At 45.8% G+C, this 22,840-nt stretch overlaps 1 protein-coding gene and 1 long non-coding RNA gene across 2 annotated transcripts in view; one reads left to right on the top strand and one right to left on the bottom strand.

Annotated features, from left to right (window-relative positions):
• RASSF3 (Ras association domain family member 3) overlaps window positions 1-2,202 on the bottom strand; it is a 65,730-nt gene extending 63,528 nt beyond the window's left edge. The window contains exon 1 of the mRNA XM_070621955.1: window positions 1,948-2,202. Coding sequence (XP_070478056.1) covers window positions 1,948-2,058 — 111 coding nt within the window. The 5' untranslated portion in view covers window positions 2,059-2,202. The remainder of the gene's footprint in view (window positions 1-1,947) is intronic.
• Window positions 2,203-3,283: 1,081 nt separating this feature from the next.
• Window positions 3,284-16,341, top strand: LOC139083646 (uncharacterized). The gene is made up of 4 exons (XR_011540530.1): window positions 3,284-3,382; window positions 8,150-8,311; window positions 13,862-13,986; window positions 14,767-16,341. It is a non-coding gene; the product is annotated as an uncharacterized lncRNA (long non-coding RNA).
• Window positions 16,342-22,840: the final 6,499 nt, after the last annotated feature.

Genomic DNA, 22,840 nt, shown 5'->3' with positions numbered 1-22,840 from the left:
GACTTCACACTAGCACAACCATCTCTGACACGCTCAAGTCAGTGTCAAATGCGACAGCAACATCAACAAATGGAAGGAGAAAAAACAGAGAAGGGAAAGAAACAGGAGGCCAAGAAAGAAAGAGAAAAGCAAAGTGAAAAAAAGCACAAGGAAATGCAATTCTTCCATAACCCCTGCAGGTAGAGGGGATTTCTGACTTCCAACCGTCACAGCAAACTCATGTCACGAGAAAATAAAAGATCACTTGCTACACACTGAATGTGTCTCCCCCAAAATTCATATGAGGAAGCCCGAATAGGAAAGGATCTGGAGGTGGGGCCTTTGGGAGGTAATCAGCACATGAGGGTGGACCCACGCTGGGTCGTTCTAAGAGGACAGAGGGTCAGCCCTTTCTCCAGGTGAGGACTCTGCAAGAAGTCAGCCGTCTACAAGCCAGGAAGCCCAGGAAGACGTCCTCACCACAAACCACCCATGCCGACACTCAGATCTCCCACTTCCAGCCTCCGGAACTGTCAGAAATAAATATTTGTGCTTAATATTTGTGCTTAAGCCACAAGAGTTCCAAATAAGTATCTGTGTTTCAATCACCTAGTCTATGGTGTTCGTTACAGCAGCCCGAGCTGACGGGGACATCACTCAAAGTAACCAGCAAACCAGCGCGGCCTTGAGCCTTCGACAGCACACAGAGGGGACGCCGGTGCACCTGGACTCGGCGCAGCCCTCCCTGCTACTGAGCAGGGCCCCTGACTTCCCCCGCGCCCTTCACTGTCCCCTCTCCCCCAGCCCTCTCCCACTTCTGGGTTGGTAATTAAGAGGTTGGAAAGATTAGAATTTCCGAATCTTAAAAAGAAACCTAACCTCAGAAAGTGCTTAAATAAACTTAAAAGGTCTGGCAAGGAAAGCCTGACACATTACTCCGTTCTCAGCCCCCATAACTCATCGGCTGGCCCTGAACGATTTTCCCTGCTTCTAGTCTCCAGGACCCAATCGGACAGCACTGTTTGCTGCGCGCCTGTTATTTTTTAAAAGCAAGAAATCCGTTCCATGACAGCCCTCTCCCGTCTGACGCGAGCACGGCTGGCTGGCAGCCTCCTGGGGTGGCTCCAGGGCCCGGAGGCCGCGGGTTAAGCGCCGGACTTAGGAGTCCACCCAAGTGCCCCAGTTCGGGGAGGCCTCCCTGAAAAACACGGTCCCGGTCGGCGACACCGGCCCAGTTCCCGTCCCATCTTTTCCCAAGCCGAGCTTCCCACGGCGTGCTTCCTCCAAAAAAGGAAGAAACCGGCCGGCGGCTCGGCTCGCGCCCGCTGGCATGTACCTAGCACCGGAACTTGTTTGCAAAACCTTCGGGTCACCATAAACTTGACTGTACGGGAATGCAGGACCCCGACTCCCGCAGCCCGGATTCAGGGAACGCCCACGGGCGCCAGGCCGCGCGTCTCTCCCAGCGCCGCAGACCAGAGGCGCCCGGAGCGTGAAGGTGGCGGAGGCCAGGCACCAAGGCCACCCCCACCCCACCCCCCGCGCTCCAGGCTACCGCACGGCCCCCAAGCCTCTCTGGGGCCGCCGGCCACTGAACGGACCAAGAGGGAGGCCCCGACCGCCGCCTGCGCTGGGGACGCCGGGGGTGGCCCGGACGCCTCCCGGCTCTCGGACGGCCCCCGGGGCGGCAGAAGCCATCTGGCGCGGAAGCAGAGCGGTCTCTCGGCCTCCCGCCCGTCCTCCCCCTTCCCCGGCCCAGGCGCCCCGCGCGCACAGGCACCGGCGCCAGGCACGACCCCGGCATCCAGATGGAGAAGCCCTTGTCGGCGGCCTCCTCCTCCCTCCCCGCGGGCATCCCCGGCGCGCCCCAGGAGACACGTGAAGGCGGGGGTCCTGCCGCCCCGGGACCTCCGGGCCCCCCGGGAGCGAGGGGGCGCGGGTCGAACCCCCGCCGCGCGCGCCACTCACTTGCTGGCCGGCGCGGGGCTTGCCCTGGGGCGCCCTCCGGAAGAAGGAGGTCCTGGCGGTGAAGAAGAAGTCTTCGGCGTCCTCCTCCAGGCTGCTGTAGCCGCTGCTCATGCTGCTGGTCCCGGCGCGCGCGGGGGGCGCAGGCGGCCAGGCTGGGGTGCGGCGCCTGCCCGCCCCGCGAGGTTCCCGGCGCGCCGCCCCGACCGCCGGCCGGCCGTCCTGCTGCAGCTGCGGCCGCCGCTCACTCGGCCCGCCCGCCCCTCCCCGGCTCCCCGCCTCCTCGCCTCCCCGCCCGGCTCCGGGCTCCGCGGGCCGCGGGCGCCCCGCCCCTCCCCGGCCTTCCCCGGCCCTCCCCGGCCCTCCCCTCTGCTCCCCGCGGGCGCGGCCGCAGGTGGGGGCTGCCCTTCCCCGGCAGCGTGGGTGGAACCCGGAAAGCCCGGCTCGGGCCCGCGCCTGCTGGGGCTGTGCTCGGGGTCGCTTCCCCAGCCTCCCGGAAACGGCCCGCTCCTCCGCGCGCAGCGCCCCCGCCCGCTCGCCCGGGTTTTGGGGAGGGCGGGAGCGGACCGGCGAACTTTCTGCGCTGTCCCTGCCCTGCTTGACCCCTCCCGGGGTGCAGCGGGTGGCGGCGGAGATTGCCCTGCCGGGGGCGCGCAGACCCTCGGGCGTCCTGCAGCCGCTCCGCCCCGTCCTGAACCCTGGGTTAAAGTTAGCGGAGATGAGTGGGGAGGTAACCCTGGGTTGGGTTTATTCAAATGAAAACATCCTTTCTGGTAATTCCGTTGAGGTTCGGTCTTTCCCCCTCGCCCTCCTCTCTAGCGAGGGTGCATGCCCACATAAGCATGGCCAAGGTCGTTATGATCTGGGAGGCCACTTGGTGCAAAGAGGGGTGAACTAGTTTTAGAGCTCGAGGACTCGTTAATCAAACGTGATGTTAAATGTCCCCTCCCACAATCCGCTTTAAACCTACGAGGCATGGTTTCAGGGCTGGAGTGAAGGGCTCAGGGAACTCGATTCACCCTCCTACAAAAACAAAAACAGATTCTATATTTTCTGAAATCCTTCCAGTCAGTTAATACTCCTTTAAAATGCACAATTTTCCTCCCAGCCACCTGTACGTACCAGTCATTTACACCTTAGCGTTACTGAATTGATTAAAAGCACGCTCATTTCCGTGCAGACCCCTGATTGAAATGTTGTTCTGAAGCTTCAGCCCTGTTGCGGTTGGCAGGCTTGGAGAGGTTTCAGTAGGAGGGGAAGAAAGGGTTAGAAAAGACCATTTTCACCCATTATAAACAAACTTTCTTTCATTACCTCCTTTTACCCTCAGAACAACTCTGTAGTTAGTGCTATTTCATGCTCGTTTTACACCCAGAGCAGCTGAGGCTTAAAGAGAGGAAGGCAGCTGCAGGCGGCGGGGCTGGGAGCATTCTGATCGGTAGGTCTTCGATACCCTTCTAGGTCCTCTGCTTGGTCCGTGGTCAGCCATGGTCATTTGTGGGCTGGTGGGAGGGAGAGCTGGAGCAGAGATGACGGGAAGGGGAGCACTGGCTCGTGAGGCGTCCTATCCCCAGGCAGAAAAAAGGCTTGCAAGCCACCCCCACCTTCCTTCAGGCTCACTCACACATCCAGCTTGCAAAGTGTGTGTTAATTACCCAAGGGATTCACGGCAACTCCACGAGGCGGGCCTGGGCGTTACAGCCCACTTTAAAGATTCTGCAACACTGAAGCCTGCCTCCGGGCCACACGGTACTGAGTAGTTAGAAACCAGCAATTCCAACGCCATATTGTTTCAGTCTAAGCTGATCCCTGTGTGAGCCACGCACTTAGCCGGATGTAAGGGAATAGGAAGATTGACTGACTTTCTGATAGAGTTTTGTTATTCCGTTTCCATTACTTCATTAGCACAATCCTGATTTAAATACTCCCATTTAAGAGTAATGTGTAGGTTAAAGAATTTAAATAACTTGTTTTATTGTGGATAGAAAGGTGGAAATGACCCCATCCGGAACAAATTATTTTAAACAGTTTCAGAATCCTTTGGAGGAAAACAGTAAAAGGAAAAATACATTAAAATGTTTTATGATCCACCATACCGTAAAAAAAGAATTTTTTCATTGTGTTATTTTTAAGTTCCAAAGGACTGAACTGACCTTTCTATCTGTCAGCGCACCATCAGAATCAGTTGTAACAAAAAGACATAATTGAATAATGAAGGAAGGAAGGAAGAATTGGCATTCTGTTTCCTAAAAGCAGCATAATCATTATATTTCTATATTTTTCTGATAGTATTCTTGATAAAAGAATGTGAATTTAAAATTTGGTACATGAAAGTAGTATTTGTAACAGTTCAAATGTCGCATTAAGCAACTAGACATTTTTAACATTTAAAATTCAGGGAAGGGGGTGGAATAAATAAAATGTATGCAACCAAGTTCAGTTTTGAAAGGACTTACTGTCAAACACAGAATAGAATTTGTGAGTGGACTCTGTTATCATCAATGTTCCAATGACACCAGATCCTAGTGATTTAGATTTATAGCCTAGTAACCTTTTATTTCTATGTTACATGGGGAATATATTTAAAACTTAATAAGTATATGCAAATATTGTAAACACACCCAAATGTTTTGTAATTTTAATCATCCTGCATATGAAATCATTTTCCTTAAATGAGCGTAAAAGGAGAGGCTTCAGTAACAGATCAACCCTTCTTGCTCACCAGATAAACCACCCAGGAGAAAAATGATCCTATAAATGTGATTATACATCAAAAAGTTTAAATGATTATTCAGATACTCTAAGTACTACATATCCACAAATAGTAGAAACTCAAATATAATAAATGTAGAAAAAATTTAGGCACAGTTCATGCTTTTTTTTTTTTAAAGATTAGCAACTGAGGTAACAACTGTTGCCAATCTTCTTTTTTTTCCCCCCAAAGCCTCCCAATTATAGTTGTATTATTTTTTTTTTAGTTGTGGGTCCTTCTAGTTGTGGCATGTGGGACGCCGCCTCAACATGGCCTCATGAGCGGTGCCACGTCTGCGCCCAGGATCCCAACCAGTGAAACCCTGGGCTGCCAAAGCGGAGCACGAGAACTCAACCACTCGGCCACGGGGCCGGCCCCATCGTGCTTTGACTAAATAATTTATAAGTAAAATTTCTCTTGTCAACTTGTCCTAATAAAACAGAAGACCATAAAGGAAAAGATTTCTAGATTTGACTACATAAAATTTTAAATATTTTTAACATACGCACACACACAAAGGTAAAAGACAGGGAAAAAAACTGGAGAAAATATTTGCCAGATTTATATCCTTAAAATATGAAGAGTTCATAGAAATCAATAAAAACTTTGAACACCTAATAGAGAAATAAGCAAAGGACATGACAATCAGTTAATAAAAGGAGAAATACATCACTCATTTATACATGAAAAAACTCATTCAGTCAACAAATATTTATTGAGCACATACTGTCTGCCAGACGCTGATCTCAGCACACAAGAATACATCACTGAACAAAATGGCAAAAGTCCTTGCTCTACTAGAATATATATTTAGTGCAGGTTGGAGGGAGAGAGGCAAAATGAATAAGAGAATTATATAGTATGTTAGAAGGTAATAAGTGCTCTCCCATAAATCATGGAAGGAAGATAAAGAATGTTTTATGTAGACTGGTTACTGCAGCTCTCACTGAGAAGGTCACTTTTCAGCAAAGATGTGTTGAAGGTAAGGGAGCTGGCCATACAGCTGTCCTTGGGAAAAGCATTTCAGGCAGAGAGAACAGCAAGTGCAAAGGCCCTGAGGCAGGAGTGTGGTAGCATATTTGAATAAGAGCAAAGAAGCCAGTGTGTCTGAAGTGGGTGAGTGAAAGAGACAGGAGTAAGAATTGTGATATAAAAGGTAACAGAGACAGAAAGATTACTGTTCCTACAATGCCTTGAAAGCAACTATAGGGACTCCAATTTTGGGTTTTACTCTGAGATGAGAAACCACTGGAGGTTTTGAGCAGAGGAATGACAGGATTTGACTTACCTTTCAAAGGACTCCTTTGGTTGCTGGGTAAAGAATAGAGTGTTAAGGCTTATGCAAACTCTAGCAAATGAAAACAAGGTACATTTCTCACTCGTGAGATTGGCAAGTATTCTTTAAAACAGGTCATTAAACAGCATACATAACATAGTAATATTCTTAAGATGTACTAGGAACTAAGATAATTTATCAAGGAGATTTGTAATAAAGGTCACATTGACAGACACCTGTTACTTAAGACTTGTGTGATATGGAAGAAGCCTGGCCTTGGAGGTCAGGCCAACCTGAGTTTGAATGATGACACTGTCGCTTACTCTTGGGTGACCTTTAGCAATTTAATTAGCTTCTCCGTGCCTCAGGTTCACTGTGAGTCGAATGGGAATAACACCATCCCCATTTTACTCTCTTTATAATTTACTGTACGGTTTAAGCAAAAGAATCCATGTAAAGCCCTTGGCACAGAATAGGGCCAAGCAAATATTAGTCTTTCTTGCCCCAAATATTAGACCTTGTTGCAGACTCAACGTCCGATACCCACTTCTTTGTTAGCCAGCAAGCTTTGGTCCAGGAATCGCCCCCTCTGGGGGAAGGTCCAGCCTCAGCCGGAAGGCCCGGCGTTGGGCAGTGGCGGTGGCCCCGTGCCCCGGCCAGGGATTGCTTTCATGGGAGCAGGTCTCACAGACCTGCCACGGAGACACAGACCTGAGGGACACTCCGCTGGGTGGCTTCCAGGAAAAGTTTCCTCACCTTGAAAGGAGACTTGGAAAAAAACTGTCTATTCTTCCAAGGGAACTTGTCACGCCTGAATGTGGTACCTGGGAATTATGTAGCCACTTTATGGACGAAACTGATAGGTTAAAGATGGCAAAGCAGAATGATGCCAAGAACTGGCCTGGTCCTTGAATTGACCCACTTTGAAGCTGCCCTAATTAGAGCTCCTTGTTATGGGAGATAAATACTTTCTTTACTGTTTAAGCCAGTGAGTCAGCTGGTACCATTCTCACTGAGATATTCCCAGCCTGTCTTTATTTATCTATTTTCTGCTGGAAAAGGCCCTCTCATCATATTTCTGCCAAGTTCTGTTCTCCTCCGTCAACACTGGGTAGAATCGGTCAGAGACACAGATAGAAGCAGAAATAAGATTTTCTAAAGGACAATTGAATTGTTCCCCTAAAAATAATTTAGAAAGGTCATTCTCTCACATTTAAACAAATAGAATCCATCCCAAAGGGTTGGTCTTTAAAGATTTTATTTTTCCTTTTTCTTCCAAAGCCCCCTGGTACATAGTTGTGTATTTTTAGTTGTGGGTCTTTCTAGTTGTGGCATGTGGGATGCTGCCTCAGCATGGCCTGATGAGCGGTGCCATGTCCGCGCCCAGGATCCAAAACGGTGAAACCCTGGGCCACCGAAGTGGAGTGCACGAACTTAACCACTCAGCCAAACGGCTGGCTCCAGGGTTGATCTTTAAAATGGTTTTAAAAAAGAAAAAGAGGGAGCCGCCCCGGGGCCGAGTGGTTAAGTTCACACGCTCTACTTTGGTGGCCCAGGGCTTCACTGGTTCGGATCCTGGGCGCGGACCTGGCACCGCTCATCAGGCCATGCTGAGGCAGCGTCCCGCATGCCACAACAAGAGGCACTCACAACTAGAATATACAACTATGTACTGGGGGGGCTTTGAAGAGAAGAAGGAAAAAGAAAAAGAGATGTTCTAAAATTTCTCTCAAAAATTCTATGACAGAAGTGGTTACTTCAGGCTGAGGCTTCGAGGATGTGCACGGGGGGAGCTAGACCGGAACAATCAGTGTCTCTTCTGTTTTGACAGAAACAGCACCTGTGGCATCAACTACCATTGTGTTCATGACAACAACAGAAATAAACAGTATAATAGCTGGAAGGCAGTGTGTTTGGGGGTTAAGTGTGCGGGCCTGGAAATCAGACTGCCTGTATTGAAATGCAGGCTAAGATGGTGTGACCCATGGCAAATTGTCTGACCTGGTGAAGCCTCAGTCCCACGTCTGGAAGATGGGGCATAATGGTACTCACCTTGAAGAGTTCTTGCAGGGATTAAGTCAAATAAGGCATGTAATACACGGTGCCTGGCACACAATAAGAGCTCAATTAATGCTCACTGATATGATTACATATAAGGATAATATTTCCATGCTTAGGCACGTCCTCAGTATCCAAGAAAATGATGTGGAAGTGACCCAGGTGTATAGAAGAAGGTGGAGGAGAAAAATGGTCTTTCCCATCAGTAGACTCGCCAGTCCAACATATCTAGGATCTACTGGAATGAGCCAAAATATTTCGCGCACAGTATACTAGTTGTCGTGAGTATTCCACAATGAACCCCATAGTTTGGTGTCTGCGTTCAAGTAGATTTCATCTTAGGCTTCTGCATTTCCTCATTCCTCTGATAAGGACCGGCCAAGGGAAAGCACATATCTGATGAAAAAGTCCTTCATCATGATGACACTCAGTCATCTTACTTTCTGTCTCAGCCCCTCAAAGCCCTTGACATTCACACTAACTCTCCTCAAGTGGTGATCACTCGTCTCCTTTAAAAGATAACGAAACAGAGAGATGGGAAGGCTACACCCCAGGTCTGAGAGAGTGAAGAATGGGGAGCGACCTCTAACTGTAGCTGTGGCACTTTATTTCTGCAAAAAGAGAGAGACTAAAGCAAATATGGCAACACGTTAACGTGTATTTTATCTGGGCATTGAAAACACAGATTTTTTATTGTATTGTCTGCATTTTTTGTATGCCTGGAATATTTCTTAGTTTTACAGAATTAAAAGGAAACTAAAGGGCAGGTCATAACTGCAATTTTTTAAAGAATTACATTTTAACACTATGGGGAACTTCATCCATAGCTTACGGGATGCGAGCAGGGGGCTGGGCCCTAAAACGTCTGAAAACCTAAGCCGTGAGAATAAAACAGATTCTCTCACTAACAATGTTGTGAAAAATAATTTATTTAAAAATGGCAATATGTACTAGAATAGTTTCAATAAGGCCTAGAGGGATAAAAATCTACTACGATCCTGGTTTAGGCACTTTGGGTTTACAATGGTGTTAAGATTCTGAAGACAGGAGGAAAAAAACTTAACACTTCTATGTCTAAGAATTTCTTTTCTCATGGAAATCTAAATAGAAAACAAGCAAAAATATTCCAGAGCAAAAATCAGTTTAAGACTGAGAAACCAATGTAGTCACAATAAAACTTGTTTAAGTTAGAAATTCATAAATTTTAAAAATCTGGCACCACACAAACCCACTGGGGTCTAAGATGTCCATTGGTAATGTCCACCTCCTATTAACTACATATAGGTCAGTTAAAAACTCTTATAAGCCAAGCTAAAAAGATGGAGGTATACACCATGGATCAAAACAGTAGAGAACTCTAGCTTCCCTCAAAGGAGAAAAAAAAAAAAACCCAAACAAAACATTAACATTGAATCATTTTGGCAAAGATACAGGACTTCCAAAGGGCATTTGAAACTAAAACTTAGTTAGATGGGTTGTTCCTCAAATAGTTGGGAATTTTACTGAGTAAACACACTGTGTTTGTCTTCATCAAAGTACGAGTTTATTCATGTCCAATGAAAGAAATCCTAGGGGGGAAAAAACTGAAGCAGTTGCTGGTATGTTTTGTTTTCTTTTGAGGAAGGTTAGCCCTGAGCTAGCTACTGCCAGTCCTCCTTTGTTTGCTGAGGAAGACTGGCCCTGAGCTAACATCAGTGCTCATCTTCCTCTACCTTCTGTGTGGGACGCCTACCACAGCATGGTGTGCCAAGCGGTGCCATGTCCACACCCAGGATTTGACCAAGGATTTGAACCAGTGAACCCCAGGCTGCTGGAGTGGAACGTGTGCACTTAACTGCTGTGCCACCGGGCCGGCCCCTGCATTATCTCTTGCGCGAGGCCTCTAAAAGCTGAGTTGTGACTGGGAGGTGAATACTGTCCCCAAGTGAGGGGTCCCTATCCACTACTGAGCCCCCTTGTCAAGCGGCGTCACCTCTGCAGACATGTTCATTTTGTAACCTATGAAGAATAAAAGGACATTTTCTTCCATTTTTGGTTGAGATTTAGTTAATCTCGGGAGGCTGGGAAGTGGAGTGAGGAATGGAAAAATAGAGTGTGTTCTGTGACTAAACATGGAACATTTATCACAAACACAAGACAGAGATCTGATGACTGCTTCTCGATAAATAGCACCTGTACCCAGAGCCCCAGATAGCTGACTTTGAAATCTGTGTCTTAAAAGGCCAGCTTTAGGCAAACAGAAAGGCCTTTTTGTTCAGGAAAGGCATTCCAGGGAGATATCGATCCTTCTTAATAAATACAAACAGAAACTTAATGATGGCCTCAGAATTTCTCTGGAGGAGGCCTTGGGGGCAGCTTACACTGGGCTGCATAAATTGTCCGTATAAAAGAAGAGAAGAATTGCTGATGGACACAGACTTCTGGAGGAGCCGGAAAGCTCCCTTGCTCTCCTTCCGCGCTCTGCCACCTCCGTTTTTTCTTTTCGTTAAGCACTAACTCTGACCTCACTAGATGCGGAGCCCCATGGAAACCACTGGGCAAGGTATGAAAGAAGAATCAGGTGGGTTCTCTGTCCTCCAAAACCTCATAATCTAGTTGGTGAGAAAAACACTCTCATAGAACAATTACATGATAAGGACAGGCTGTAGTTAGGCAATCGGTCAATCTATGGAGAATGTGTCAAAATATAAACACAAGGTCAGAACACATGAAGAGATTTGGCAAATCATAAAACAGAGACAGACAGAGGGAAGAGAATAGGAAGTTCAGAGAGGAGAGAAAAGGTCACCAGCAAAAACCTGAGCACAACCTATTCTTGGGCTGAATCAAACACTTGAAGTTGAGAAGAAAAGCTGAGCAGAGTGAGGGCCAAGGTATTGAACCTTCAGCTGAGGAAGTAATCTGGGAACTAGCAGTCAGGTGACGCAGAGGAGAGAGTGCTGGGGGTGGGGGACTGTGTTGTAACAGAGCCCGCGAGGAGCAGACAAACAAGCCTGACCATCTCTTGTGAAACTTCCTGTGGTTCTGTGAAGGGCTCCACAGTCGGAGGATGTGCGCTGGCTGGGCCTTGGGACACAGGACTCCAGATCCTGGAACTTTGCTGTCACCGACAGCCCTTGTCAAAACAACCAAGCCAAATGCAATCTCCCGCTAAACTCACAAACTACGAGGGATATCAGTGGCGTAGGGCAGGAAGAGACTTCCTCCTTTACCCTCTTAGGTCCGGTACTGGGGCCTACAAATCGAACTGACAAAAGACAGATTAACAGGAGAAAAGGGTTTACTACACATGCATATGGGAGCATCACAGAAAAGGAGAGAAAGCCCAAAGAGGTGGACAGATGGGGGATCACACACCATTTTATCAAAGGGTGGAGAGGGGGTCTTGGACTTTGAGTGGGAGGAGGGGAGGCTGTAGGAAGGTGACTAGAAATGTATTATAAATAAAGATTTTTAATAAGTTTGTTAAGCAGACTCAAGTCCTCCCAGGCACAAGAGTGGTCTCCCACCATTCTCCTTTTTCCAGCATGGGAGCGGAAGACGCGTTTACAAGTGGAAATTTTCTTAATCAATGTAAATTTCCTTTCAAAACGGAAATTTATACTCTGGTTTTAGAACTTGTCCCCGAGGTGGCTGTTCCCCAGTTGCTTTCAACTCAAAATAATCCTTATGCCAAAGAAGCATGTTTTGGGGTGGCCTATGCTGAGCCCCGTCAGTGGATGTTGGAAATAGCAAAACGACCGAAAGTCTTTTGGAGGCTGCCACATTCCTTTTCGATTCTTCAGCCTACTGCTTGCCCCACAACCCCTCAAACAAAAAAGAGCAATCCTATTCAGCTTTGCTGCAGGAATTTCTAACTTCTACGTTTAGAAACTCCTTTAACAGAAAAGAAAAAAATGCATTTTATTAGTTATATGAGTCCTTTCCTCCCCAGGTAGAATGTACATTCAGGCTTTATAATCTGTTTCTTTAAAATGCAGAGGAGAACTATGAGGTATTTATTGAAAGAATCTGTTTACATTAAATCATGGTTGTAAGAGCTAAAAAAAAAAAGTACAAAATCATGGCAAAATAGAAGACAACAGGCAGAGTGAAAGGCAGATGACAGGAACTATTCTGAATCTTGATTGTGGTCATGGTGAGTTACACAATTGTATGTTTGTCAAAACTTGAACTGTGCTCTAAAAAGGGTGAATTCTGCATATTAATTATGCCTTAATTTTTTAAATAAGGGGAAGGTGATTAACAAACCAGGAAAAAGTATTTGCAAATTCTGTCACAAATAGCAAATACAGTCGTCCCTCGCTATCCTTGGGGGATTGATTCCAGGAACTCCCGCAGGTACCAACGTCCCCGGATGCTCAAGTCCCTCATACGTGTAAAATGTCGTAGAATAGTGAATACAGTCGGCCCTCCGTATCTGCGGGTTTCGCATCCTTAGATCCACAGTTGCTTGAATCCGAGGATATGAAACCTGGGGACCGACTGGATCCATAATCCTTAAAGCGTTCCTAAACATCAATAAGAGCAATAACCCCCCAAAAAATGGGTAAAAGATAAGGTTGGATGGTTCACAGTAAAATCAATGAAAACAGCCCTTAAACATACCAAAAAGATGCTCAATCTCATTCACCATAAAAATGCACACATTGAAAGTAGTGCAAGATACTACTCTTTTCTATCAAATTGGCAAAAATCCAAAAGTCAGGCAGATTTGTTACTGAGGGTGAGGGAAGCAGACATTCTTACATATATTGTTTGAATGCAAAATGGTACAACTTCAAGGGAGGATAATCTAGCAATAGACAGCAAAATTACATATGCATTTCCTCTGGTGGGAAACAATTTCAAAGACACACTGGGAAAAGTATAAAATATCTCATGGTCAAGTTTATGATTGTATCATTGTTTATAGCAACAATAAGAAAATGGAAACAACCCAAATATCCATCAATTGTACAATTGGTAAATGGAATACTATGTAGCCATAAAACGAAATGAGAACAATGTCAACACACTGATATGGAATGATCTCCAGGATTAATCATTAAAATAGAGTAATGCGGAACAGTGATTGTAGTATGCAATATATTTGGAAAAAAAATTTTTTTTGAGGAAGATTAGCCCTGAGCTAACTACTGTCAATCCTCCTCTTTTTGCTGAGGAAGACTGGCCCTGAGCTAACATCCATGCCCATCGTCCTCTACTTTATACGTGGGACGCCCACCACAGCATGGCTTTTGCCAAGTGGTGCCGTGTCCACACCTGGGATCCGAACCAGCGAACCCCAGGCTGCCGAGAATCGGAACATGCCAACTTAACCGCTGCACTGCCGGGCCGGACCCTGGAAAATATTTTTTAAAAGAAGCAATAAAAGGATAAACCAAGGAATAACAAAAAATTAGTGACTTCTAGGGGGCTGGAGGGAACCAGTTCAGGGCACAGGGAATAGAAGCACAACTTATGTAAACATCTTAGTCTATAGTTTTGAGTTTTTAACTATGTGAATGTTTATATAATTAAAATCTAAGTTTAATCAAAAGGGGGAAAAAGCAACCCCTACAAATTGAAAACACATTAAAATAAATGCAACAAACTGAATATTTAGTATCAGACACACAAAGAAAATAATTGTTCTGGATGTCTTTACAACAGTATTTAGATTGTACTTCCCTTAGTGTGATATATTCTAAGTATAAAATAATTGCCAAGTAGTCTTAAACTGCAATAGCAGTATTGCTAAAATCATTTATTTTTAGATGATTATGGGTATATTTCTGGGATAAACTAAGTGATAATGATGGCATTGTTTTTATGTTCATATTTTTTAGAAACATTTTCAAGTACATATGGATGAAATGACATGAGATCTGGGAATTGCTTGAGAAAAAGAAGGAAAAAGCGAATGGATCAAATAAGAGTGGCAAATTCTGACGACTGCTGAATGTTAGTGATGGTATGTGGAGATTCATGATACAATTGGTTCTCATGTTAAGTTTCATAATAAAAATTTTTGAAGGAGCATAAGATCTCCATTTTCAGCACCTCCACTGGAATACAATCACTGCCCTGTTACCCTATTTACAAACAAATTCAGGTCAGACCGGATCCAAACTCCTGTGATGAAACCCCTTAGCATCCTTTCATCTTCAAAGCTTTCTAAAAATATTAAAGCTAGGGCTTCACTGCGTCATTGAGCGGTGTTTTGATTAATTGTTGCAATTCAATATGGAGAAACTAAATAACACTGTATAATAATAATAGCTTGATGTATCTCAGGCCATGCTTTTGAAAATGCTCACGGCACTTTCTCACACAGTTATCTCAGCTTCACCTAAAGGCTCTGTAATTACTGCCACTTCGCAGAGGGGAAACTGAGTCTTGGAGTAGTAAAGCAATGTGTCCGTGATCATAGTTGAACCGACACTGGGACTCAGGTTTTGGATCCACAAATTCAACTATCTTGTACAAGACTACAGAGGACATTAACATCAAGAGATGAGATTAGAATTCATAATATGACGGTTTTTACTCCTGCACGCTGGTTAAATAGTGTGCGTATTAGAAAGATCCCCTTAAAACCCTAAATTTCACATGTAATGGATAGGCCAGAACTAGTTAAAAACATTACTATGCATTTGAGCTTTTACTGCGTGTGTGCGTGTGTTTGTCCATCTGTCTCCCTTTTCAACATTACTATGAAATCAAGGAGTGTCCCTTCTCCTTTATTTGAAAGTCAGGTTCATGGACTTATGTCTACAAAATGATCATGATAGAACACAGAGGTCATTGAATGTGTTGATGCTGTCTTGGCCTGACGAGCGGTGCCATGTCCGCGCCCAGGATCCAAACCAGCGTAACCCTGGGCCACTGAAGTGGAGCGCATGAACTCAACCACTCGGCTATGGGGCCAGCCTCCTTCAAGCCTAAGTCTTTTTGTTTGTTTGTTTGTTTTAAAGATTTTATTTTTCCTTCTTCCTCCAAAGCCCCCCAGTACATAGTTCTATATTTTCAGTTGTGGGTCCCTCTAGTTGTGGCATGTAGGATGCTGCCTCAGCATGGTCAAGCCTAAGTCTTGAATGCATTTTCTTTATGGGGGAAAAAAAGTTGTTAATTTAAAACAGCACGCCTAAATGTTTTAAAATTGTGCTCATATTTGTTGACGGCCTACTGGCATGTGGCAGGGCCCTAACTATAGGACTGCTATCTTTAGTCTTGAATTGTGGGGTGTCATCTTTAACTATTTGATTACTCTGACACTTTTAAAGATTTTATTTTTCCTTTTTCTCCCCAAAGCCCCGTGGTACATAGTTGTGTATTTTTAGTTGTGGGTCCTTCTAATTGTGGCATGTGGGATGCCGCCTCAGCATGGCTTGACTGTGTATAATCACTATTAAAATATTCATTATTGCAGATTAAAATCTGGCATAGAAAAGACTTTAAAATATCTTTTTTCTTATAAAAGTAATACATATCTATCGTGGAAAATTCATTAACTGTAAAAAAACATAAAAAAGAAAATAAGGGGCCAGCCCCCTGTCCCCATGTTGCCACCCAGGATCCAAACCAGTGAAAGAAACCCTGGGCCGCGAAGTGGAGCATGCAAACTTAACCACTCAGCCCGGGGATGTGGCCCCTACTCTGACACTTTTAATGTGAAAAAGAGAACTGACTTCCAACCTAAATTCCCATGGTGTCCTTGTTCTTTGATTTATGTAACACATTTAGTGTTATGGGAATATTTTGTTTTATTATGTTTCAAAAGACAGCATAATGATTTCTTATTTTTCCTTCAGATTTTCTTATAATTCAACTCAGAGCAGCTTCTTGCAAATTAAAAACTAAAAAGAAGTCGTAAAAAATTATAGGAATTAAAAAGTATGCATTTTGACCCATATTAAAAGTTACATAAAAATAGGTTTATTTGTTTGTTTGTTTTTGAGGAAGACCAGCCCCAAGCTACCATCCGCTGCCAATCCTCCTCTCTTTTGCTGAGGAAGACTGGCCCTGAGCTAACATCCTTGTCCATCTTCCTCCACTTTACATGCAGGATGCCTGCCACAGCATGGCCCAACAAGCAGTGCATAGGTCTGCACTTGGGACCCGAACCAGCGAACCCTGGGCTGCCGGAACGTGAGAACTTAACTACTGCGCCACTGGGCTGGCCCCCAAAATAGGTTTTTATATGTTTATATTATATAAACATCAAACTCATCTTATTTAATATCATGGAGAAATGTTCATGATTTAATATCAAGTCAAAAAATGTAGGATACAAAACTAAATATACAGCATAACCCCAATTTTGTCTAAAAATAATTTATACATAGAAAGAAAAAAGGCTAGAATGTTCATAAATATCATCTTGGCTTGGTGGAATTACGGGTCATTTTTCTTTACTTTTTTTTTTAAGATTGGCACCTGAGCTAACAACTGTTGCCAATCTTTTTTTTTTTCCTCCCCAAATCCCCCCAGCACATAGCTGTATATTTCAGTTGTGGGTCCTTCTAGTTGTGGTATGTGGGATGCCACCTCAGCATGGCCTGATGAGTGGTGCCATGTCCACGCCCAGGATCCGAACTGGTGAAACGCTGGGCCTCTGAAGCGGAGTGTGTGAACTTAACCACTCAGCCAAAGGGCAGACCCCTTTATTTTCTTTTTTATGTTTTTTTACATTTAATGAATTTTCCACAATAGATATGTGTTACTTTTATAAGAAAAAAGATATTTTAAAGTCTTTTCTATGCCAGATTTTAATGTACAATAATGAATATTTTAATAGTGATTATACACAGCTCCCAGCAACTCCGTGGCGTGTAGAAATGGACTCCAAAATGTACCGTTCATGGGACAGTTCAACAATTCGTTTTTCCAATCTTCCATCCAGCACAGCAGCAGGGACCCAAATGCAAAGAAATGTCGCCGGTGCCCTCTTCCCTCGTTTCCTGCTCTGCATTCTCAGTAACCATGTGAGCAAGACTTGGAGTAACTTGCTCTTTCCTGATGTACTAATTTAGTAAATGGGGTTTGATAAATATAGAAACCTAAAGATTCAGCCAGGGGTGGTGCTCATTTAGTTAATACCATGAAACAACCAAATATTATGATCTTGAAAAAATGCTGAGTTGAGCTACCGTTGTCTACGTTGAAGCATTTTTAACTAGAACAAAAATAGAACTGTTAGAGTTTCCATTTTCTTCAAACAGTTACACGTCATAAGTGGTTGGAATGATAGAATCCAGGGGGACCTCACATCTTCCTATAGAAGCCACAACTGGAGGAGATCAGGCGCCTGGCAAATACCAACAGAATGTCACCCTCCACCCTAGAAGCATCTGACCCTCACTGCACGAGGGAAGGGGTGGGGTCGGGGGTGGCGGTGGACTGTGACACCACCAGGCTTCAGACACGTTAATGCTATGGATGGTGACGCACTATCAAAACCCAGGCCTTAATTTAAAATTAAGTTTTAAATTAAGTTTTGTATTTTACATTCCACTTGGCAATACTCTGGCCAGGCAGCATAGTGCTCTCTTTTTTTAGAGGAAGATTAGCCCTGAGCTAACTACTTCCAATCCTCCTCTATTTTTTTGCTGAGGAAGACTAGCCCTCAGCTAACATCTGTGCCCATCTTCCTCTACTTTATACGTGGGATGCCTACCACAGCATGGCTTTTGCCAAGCGGTGCCATGTCCACACCCGGGATCCAAACCGGCGGACCCCGGGCTGCCGAGAAGCAGAACATGTGAACTTAACCGATGCACCACCAGGCAGGCCCCAGCATAGTACTCTTGTAGATAAAACAGCCACATTAGGTCGTTATCAAACTATTAGCTATTTTTTCCTTGGAGAAAAACTAAAAATAAAGGAAACACATTCACACACACAACCACTACCACACCACACAAAAAGAGGAGGAGGGGATATGGAAAACAGACTTAAAATAGCACGAAAATTTAGAGATAGAACATTTGGCTTTGGATAAACTATTTTACTTTTCTTTTACTTTTGGTGAAGAAGATTCACCCCGAGCTGACATCCATTGCCAATCTTCCTCTTTTTTTATTGCAGTGACATTGGATGTTCCTCTTTTTTTTGCTTGAGGAAGATTGGCCCTGAGCTAACATCTGTGCCAGTCTTCCTCCACTTTGTATGTGGGCCACCTCCACAGCGTGGCGGATGAGTGGAGTAGGTCCATGCCCTGGATCCAAACCCACGAATGCGGGCCCCCGGAGTGGAGGGCACTGAACCTAACCACTCGGCCACCGGGCTGGCTCCTGTTTTACTTTTCTTGAATCTAAGTTTTCGCATCTGCAAACTGAGGATGATAATAATAATACTACATATAACATGTATCAGTGATTATCTCTGGGGAGTGATTTTATGGGGGGTTTTCACTTTCTAATTTTTTTAGAGAATGAAAATGCCTATTTCTTAAGATTCTGAAGAGGATTAAATGAAGCAAGGAGAGCCAAGGTTTTTGTAGTCACTAATGCTGCACATGATCATTGTTGGTTTTTTTTTTTTTTGAGGAAGATTAGCCCTGAGCTAACATCTGCTGCCAATCCCCTCTTTTTGCTGAGGAAGACTGGCCCTGAGCTAACATCCATGCCCATCTTCCTCTACTTTATACGTGGGATGCCTGCCACAGCATGGCTTTTTGCCAAGCAGTGCCATGTCCTCACCCGGGATCCAAACCAGCGGATGCTGGGCCGCCAAAACCAATCATGCGTACTCAACCGCTGTGCCACCGGGCCAGATCCTGTACATGACCATTGTTATAGACAAGTCTAGCAAAACTCAGTAAGAGTTTTGGGGAAAGAAACGTCTCATTTTATCCCCCCTCATTTATTAGCCTCAGAGTTAGGAGCTATTCTGTTAAATCTTAGCGCTTAAGAAAAAGCACCAGATCTGCAAAGTCTCTCCCCAGCCTCGTGCCCAGTCAGGAACAGAAATCTTTATAATCTTGGATTTTTCAGTGGTCACCGAAGAAATCCCCACTGGTGTGCCTAGGCTGAGGCTGGCAGCCTCTAGCCTGCAGAAGAGCCTGAGTTCAAAGAACTCCTCCGTGCCTTTCCAAAGTGCTCCTGGAGAGTAATATTGCAACGCCTACAGTGTGACTTGCTACCCTCCCTCCAGCCAGCCTCTGGTCCCCCCAGAGATTCGCTAAGAGTTTGATGCTCTCCATTAGAAATCTATTCTCTGTCAGGACTTTTCCTCACCACTCCTCACCTCCATTCCCCAAAGGTGACGGTAGGCCCTCCTGGGACCCTTCAGTTGAATGCGTTTATTGTATGCATTGCCTCTGGAATTCCTAGGAAAGCCACAATCATAACGATGTGGGGATTCTGAGGGGAGAGAAAGGAGGCAAGAGATGGCGCACTGACTTCCTTTCGCTTTTTTGTTTGTTTGTTTGGGCCTCTGTAGTGGAAGGCAGCAGGGCCTCTGACGGTGTGGAAAGCTGGCAGGAGAGGCCAAAGGGCGACATGGAAAATGGGAGATAAGAGATCTCCGGGACAGACCTTACCTCATAATCTTGCCTGACTCTGGCTCCATAAACAAAAGGTTCCTCCTCCCCTCTGGGCAAAAGAGGCAACGTGAATAATTAAAAGTTCGGGTTTGTTAGATGTTCAGGAGCCATGTCTCAGCAGAGAAGAGAGCTGTTCCGTGCGGTGGGGGTGCTCTGGCTCGAGCGGCCCAGCGGAGATCTCTCTGGCATCACAGCCGGCTCTGTTTCCCTCTGAGTTTTGCTGCAGCCCCGAAGTTATAATCAGAGGAAGGAAACGCCTGAGAGATCTGAAGGTTTTAATTGTTGTGGAGCGCAGATGGCCTGATTACTGCACCGCGGCGGAGCCCGGGGTCAGTGTCTCGCGCTGTAATCAGCTGCCTGAATATATGATTTTGTTGGACGCCACCATCTCTGGGCAAGAGCTGTGCAGCCACACTGAAGCCAGCTTAGGGCCTGGAATGGTGGTTGGCAGATTAAAGTGTAAATTTATCAGAAATGAGAGCACACATAAAGCTACCATATTTTTCATGCAAAACAAGACCTTGCCAGTGAACTTCAAAAGGAAACAGGAAGGGGAGATGACTGGCGACAAGAAGTCAGGCAAACTCCACCACCCAGCCTCGGCTTCTTCTCGCCTGGTACACTGAGGAAGCACGGGACAGGAGACCCGGAGGGAAGGGCCGGCGGAGAAGAGGCAAAAACCCTGTGGATGACCGAACCCCACAAAAGACTTCCCAGAGCCTGACTTCCACGGATGCTTGAGTTTTCACCCTGTAAACTGTGCGCGGAAAAAGGGATTCTTTTTAATTTCAGAAAGAGCCCAAACAAAGCAGCCGCATTAACTGTGCCAGAGGGTGGAGACCACTTCATCCCACTCCGGAACAAAGACTCAGGCCTCAGTGCCCGCGGGGTACCTCCCATTGCCCTGGGTGGAGGGGGTGGAGGCAGGCAAAGGAGATCTCTGTGGAGCGAGCACTGCTGTGTCACAGGCAAACCAAAGGCAGAGGAGGCCTCTTGCTGAAGTGTGGACTCAGAGGCCCGAGGTTCATGCCACTGTGCACAAGCACTGATCACGCGCTTCAAACTGAGTAGTGTCTCGAAGCTCTTTCTACACTTTCAGCCTTCCCATGTGAGAGGAGAGAAAAGAAAGGGACGTACAAGCAGGTCACAATCATGGGGAAATCACCAGGGGAGCCAGGTCGGAACTCTGGCTCACCCTCAGCATCTTTTATGGAGTGTGAAGCCCAGAGCACAGCCAGGAGCCACTGAAGCCCCTGGTCTGATTGCTCCCTCCAAGGCGCAGGGGAGGTGTGACCAGGTGTGACGGGGGCATTGGAGGGAGGTTGTTTCGGAAGGAGATCTTTTCAAACTTTTCACCTTCCTCCCTCTCATTCTAAGATGCACCCCCCTCGCCCCCCGAAGTCCCACCCCTCCCAGGGCTCTTCTCAGGGTGATGAGATGCCATTGATGGGGTTGTTCCCAACCTGAATGTCTTGGAGACAAAAAAAAGTGTTACTAAAGTGTCCTTTGAGCTCTAAAAATGATCTTTCACGAATCAAATAGTAAAGCACTTCAGAGTAGAAACAGGCAAAATGACTTCTCTAGAAATGACCTAAGGAAGCTCAGCCTAGCTACCGTTTTCAGGAAGAGGCATCTCCCTGGGGTGAGCAGGCTGGTGCTGGCGGCAAAGTTTCTGAGGCAAGGAGGAAACTGGTGAATTCAGAGACTGGCAGAATGCTGGCAACGCACTGGGCATCTGGAAAGGCCAGACTTTACAATTCCACAGCAGAACCTCATCGAACACCTGAGGACCTCTGACCTAGTTCATGTTCTGTCTACTATGATAAAAAGTGTCTCGATTGCTTTTCTTTTTTTGAGGAAGATTAGCCCTGAGCTAACATCTGCCATCAATCCTTCTCTTTTTGCTGAGGAAGACTGGCCCTGAGCTAACATCCGTGCCCATCTTCCTCTACTTTATATGTGAGACACCTACCACGGCATGGCTTGCCAAGCGGTGCATTGTCCGCACCTGGGATCCGAACTGGCGAACCCTGGGCCTCCGAAGCAGATTAACTGCTGAGCCACTCGGCCAGCCCCTCTCAATTGCTTTTGAAATGCTTTCAGATAAAAAAAGATCATGCGGGGCCGGCCTGTTGCCGAGTGGTTAAGTTCGCACACTCTGCTTCAGCAGCCCAGGGTTTGGATCCTGGGCGCCGACCTAGCACTGCTCATCAAGCCATGCCGTGGTGGCGTCCCACATGCCACAACCAGAAGGACCCACAACTAAAAATAATATACAACTATGTACTGGGGGACTTTGGGGAGAGGGAAAAATAAAATCTTTAAAAAAAAAAGATTATGCATCCTTCTTCAGGCTTTGACGATGAGATCTTCCTTATATGTAACATTTAAAACTCGCCTCTAAAACTGATTTTTTTTGGTTTTAATCCTTATCCTTTCCATCACCAGGTGTGACTACTTTCCAGTCATATTATACTTTGTTTCAAAAGATCACTTTACCTGGAACCACTGAAAAACTAGCCTGATGGTGTAAGGAGCTCTCGGGTCTCTCACGAGCTAGTGATATGGTCCTAATAAATTCTTCCCTGACGAAAGCCCGGCTGACGATCAGAACTGTCCACGGACCCCCGGATCTCTACTCAGATGGGCAGCCACTTGTTGGGGGACTCAGCGTAGACCCAAGTGCTGTTGTCAAGTTATTACAGAAAGGTCAGAACGGGACACGTGGTTACACTGAACACGTGTATCGGGCTTTTTCTTTTTTATCACAACCAATATCAAACACATTTTACATGTGACTCAGTACACAGGTTTTGCAAATAGATAATTGTTATGGGTTGAATTGTGTCCCCCACCCCCGCAAAGATACATTGAGGTCCTAACCCCCAGGACCTGTGAAGGTGACTTTATTTGGAAAGAGGGGCTTTGCAGATGTAACCAAGTCCAGATGAAGTCATCAGGGTGGCCGTAATCCCGTAGGACTGGTGTCCTTATGAGAAGAGGGAAAGTGGGACATGGACACACGCGGAGAAGCAAAGGCCATGTGACAACAGCCAGAGACCGGAGGGACGCAGCTGCAAGCCGGGGACTGCGAGGGCTTCTGGCCACCGTCAGAAACTAGGAAGAGGAAGAGGGGGTTTCCACCCAGAGCTTCCGAGGGAGCAGGCCCTTGCTGACGTCTTCATTTTGTTCTTCCAGTTTCCGAAACTAAGAAAGAATAAACTTCTTTTGCTTTAAGCCACCTGGTTTCTGGTACTTTGTTATGGCAGCCCTATGAAAC

Source organism: Equus przewalskii, chromosome 5 (genome assembly GCF_037783145.1).
Source record: "Equus przewalskii isolate Varuska chromosome 5, EquPr2, whole genome shotgun sequence".
Classification (NCBI taxonomy): Eukaryota; Metazoa; Chordata; class Mammalia; order Perissodactyla; family Equidae; genus Equus; species Equus przewalskii.
This window is presented reverse-complemented; position numbering and strand designations above follow the sequence as displayed.